This window comes from Nicotiana attenuata, chromosome 10 (assembly GCF_001879085.1).
Source record: "Nicotiana attenuata strain UT chromosome 10, NIATTr2, whole genome shotgun sequence".
Classification (NCBI taxonomy): Eukaryota; Viridiplantae; Streptophyta; class Magnoliopsida; order Solanales; family Solanaceae; genus Nicotiana; species Nicotiana attenuata.
In genome coordinates this window covers 84,995-86,847 of record NC_031998.1, presented here as the reverse complement: position 1 = coordinate 86,847, position 1,853 = coordinate 84,995, and the positions used below count along the sequence as shown (strand labels likewise).

The 1,853-nt window shown below is 33.4% G+C and overlaps 1 protein-coding gene across 1 annotated transcript; it reads left to right on the top strand.

The window, feature by feature from the left end:
* Positions 817 to 1,251, top strand: LOC109233512. The gene has a single exon (XM_019399402.1). The coding sequence runs from the start codon at positions 817 to 819 to the stop codon at positions 1,249 to 1,251; it is 435 nt and encodes a 144-aa protein (XP_019254947.1).

Here is a 1,853-nt window from a genome sequence, read left to right as displayed (position 1 = left end):
GGTTGAATTTAAATAATGTCCAATGGGACTGTAAATATTTTTTATTTCCATCAACTTACTTTATCTATACCTTTGTCAAGTTGTATAATACCCACCCATATGCTCGATCATTTCTCCATTATTGATTTTTCAGTCAACATAATTATGTAAAAAATAATTGCATGATTAAAGCACTTTCAATGCTAATAGTGTGAAATTATACTATTTAAACACCACGCAAAGAGCCCGACATTTTTTCCATTCATACCATCAACAACAACAATAATATACCCAGTATATTCTCACAAGTGGAGTCAGAAGATGGTAGTGTACGAAGACCTTACCCCTACCTTATGCAGGTAGAGAGATTGTTTCCAAAAGACCCTCGGCTCAGATAAGCACAATAAACAACAGTAAAAAAATGCAATATATAAAAAGAAAAAAAAAATCCATTCATCAACTACTCCTACTGTTCATTTTAGTTTTGACTTTGCACTCACTTTAAGACAAAATAAATGTAGTATGTATTTTACAGTTTTACCCATAATAATGATAGTATTTTCGGGAGTCTTGAGAAATGATTTGGGCATAAATAGTTAATGATAAGGATAAAACAGAAAAAGAAAAAGAGATTATCTTTTTATTTGATTTAGTATAGTGAACAAGAAAAAATAAAAATATATTTTATATAGTGGACAGCTAAACATGAAATATATCAAACTTTTCTTTTCTTAATTCACCGTCGACACATATAAAAACTCTGAAGTGAAAAGAACTAGTACAACAAATTCACAGACCATTCACTAAACCAAAAACCAACCAAAGCAAAAAGCTGAAATGGCCACAGTTTTTATATCAAACTATGACACAACAACTCCATCCAGAGCCACCAGCTATGTCAACTTCCAGCCAAAATCCGACGTCGAATTCGTAAAGACTGATTCTCCGGCGATGTACGGCAGAAGACGGCAGCTGTGGCAGCCGCCTAGGGTGGTAGACACCGTGTCATGCCGGCAACTATACTTAAGGAGCGCGTATACATTTTCAAGAAAAGAAACTGTCCCTCAAAAAACTAAGAAATGTTTCGGAAAGGTCAAAGAAAGGGTGACTTCCGGCGGCAAAAAGAAGGGAAAATCCAGTCAACGGCGGCGGCGGAGGAGGTTTGCGGTGGTGAGGAGAGTGAAGAAAGTTTCTTGTGCGGCGTTGTCTGGTATTTTCCGAAGGCTGTTATCATGCACTGCTACTGTTGATGTTGTGGACCATAAAAGTTAAAAGTCAATGTACTTACAGTATTTTTCTCTTTTCCTGCTTTCACCTTTCATTTTTTTTTTTTTTTTTACTTTTCTTTTCTGATTATATTTTATGTTCAAAAAAAAAAATGAGATAGAAAGCAAGCGTCTGCGTATATCTTCTCCTTTGCTTTGGCCAATATCAAAGCATGAGCGTGAATTAGTTCAAACTTTGAAAAAAAAGGGTGGGAAATATGCAAGTGTAAAATTGTTAGTAGTGCTTAATTTTCTTTTTTCTTTCTAATGACGATTTTTTATTTGAGCTTGTACCCATTCTTATTCGGGTACCTATTATCGTCCAGTAGCATAAGATAATATGCTTAGCTAAATGAAAAGAATTTACCTAATATAGTTTATGCAATTAGTCAATTTTTTATTAGGTCCTTTTAATTTACAGTATTCTTCTTTCTTTTATTTTTCTCCTATATGACAAAGTACAAGATTCTCAATCCCGGCATTTTACAGAATTAAGATTTAAAGTGAGAATACAAATCACTTAACCATAATCAAATATTAAATATGTGTATGCAAGATTACAATTCTTGCATTAATTATTTAATGTAAACATAAGGTGCACATAAGTTT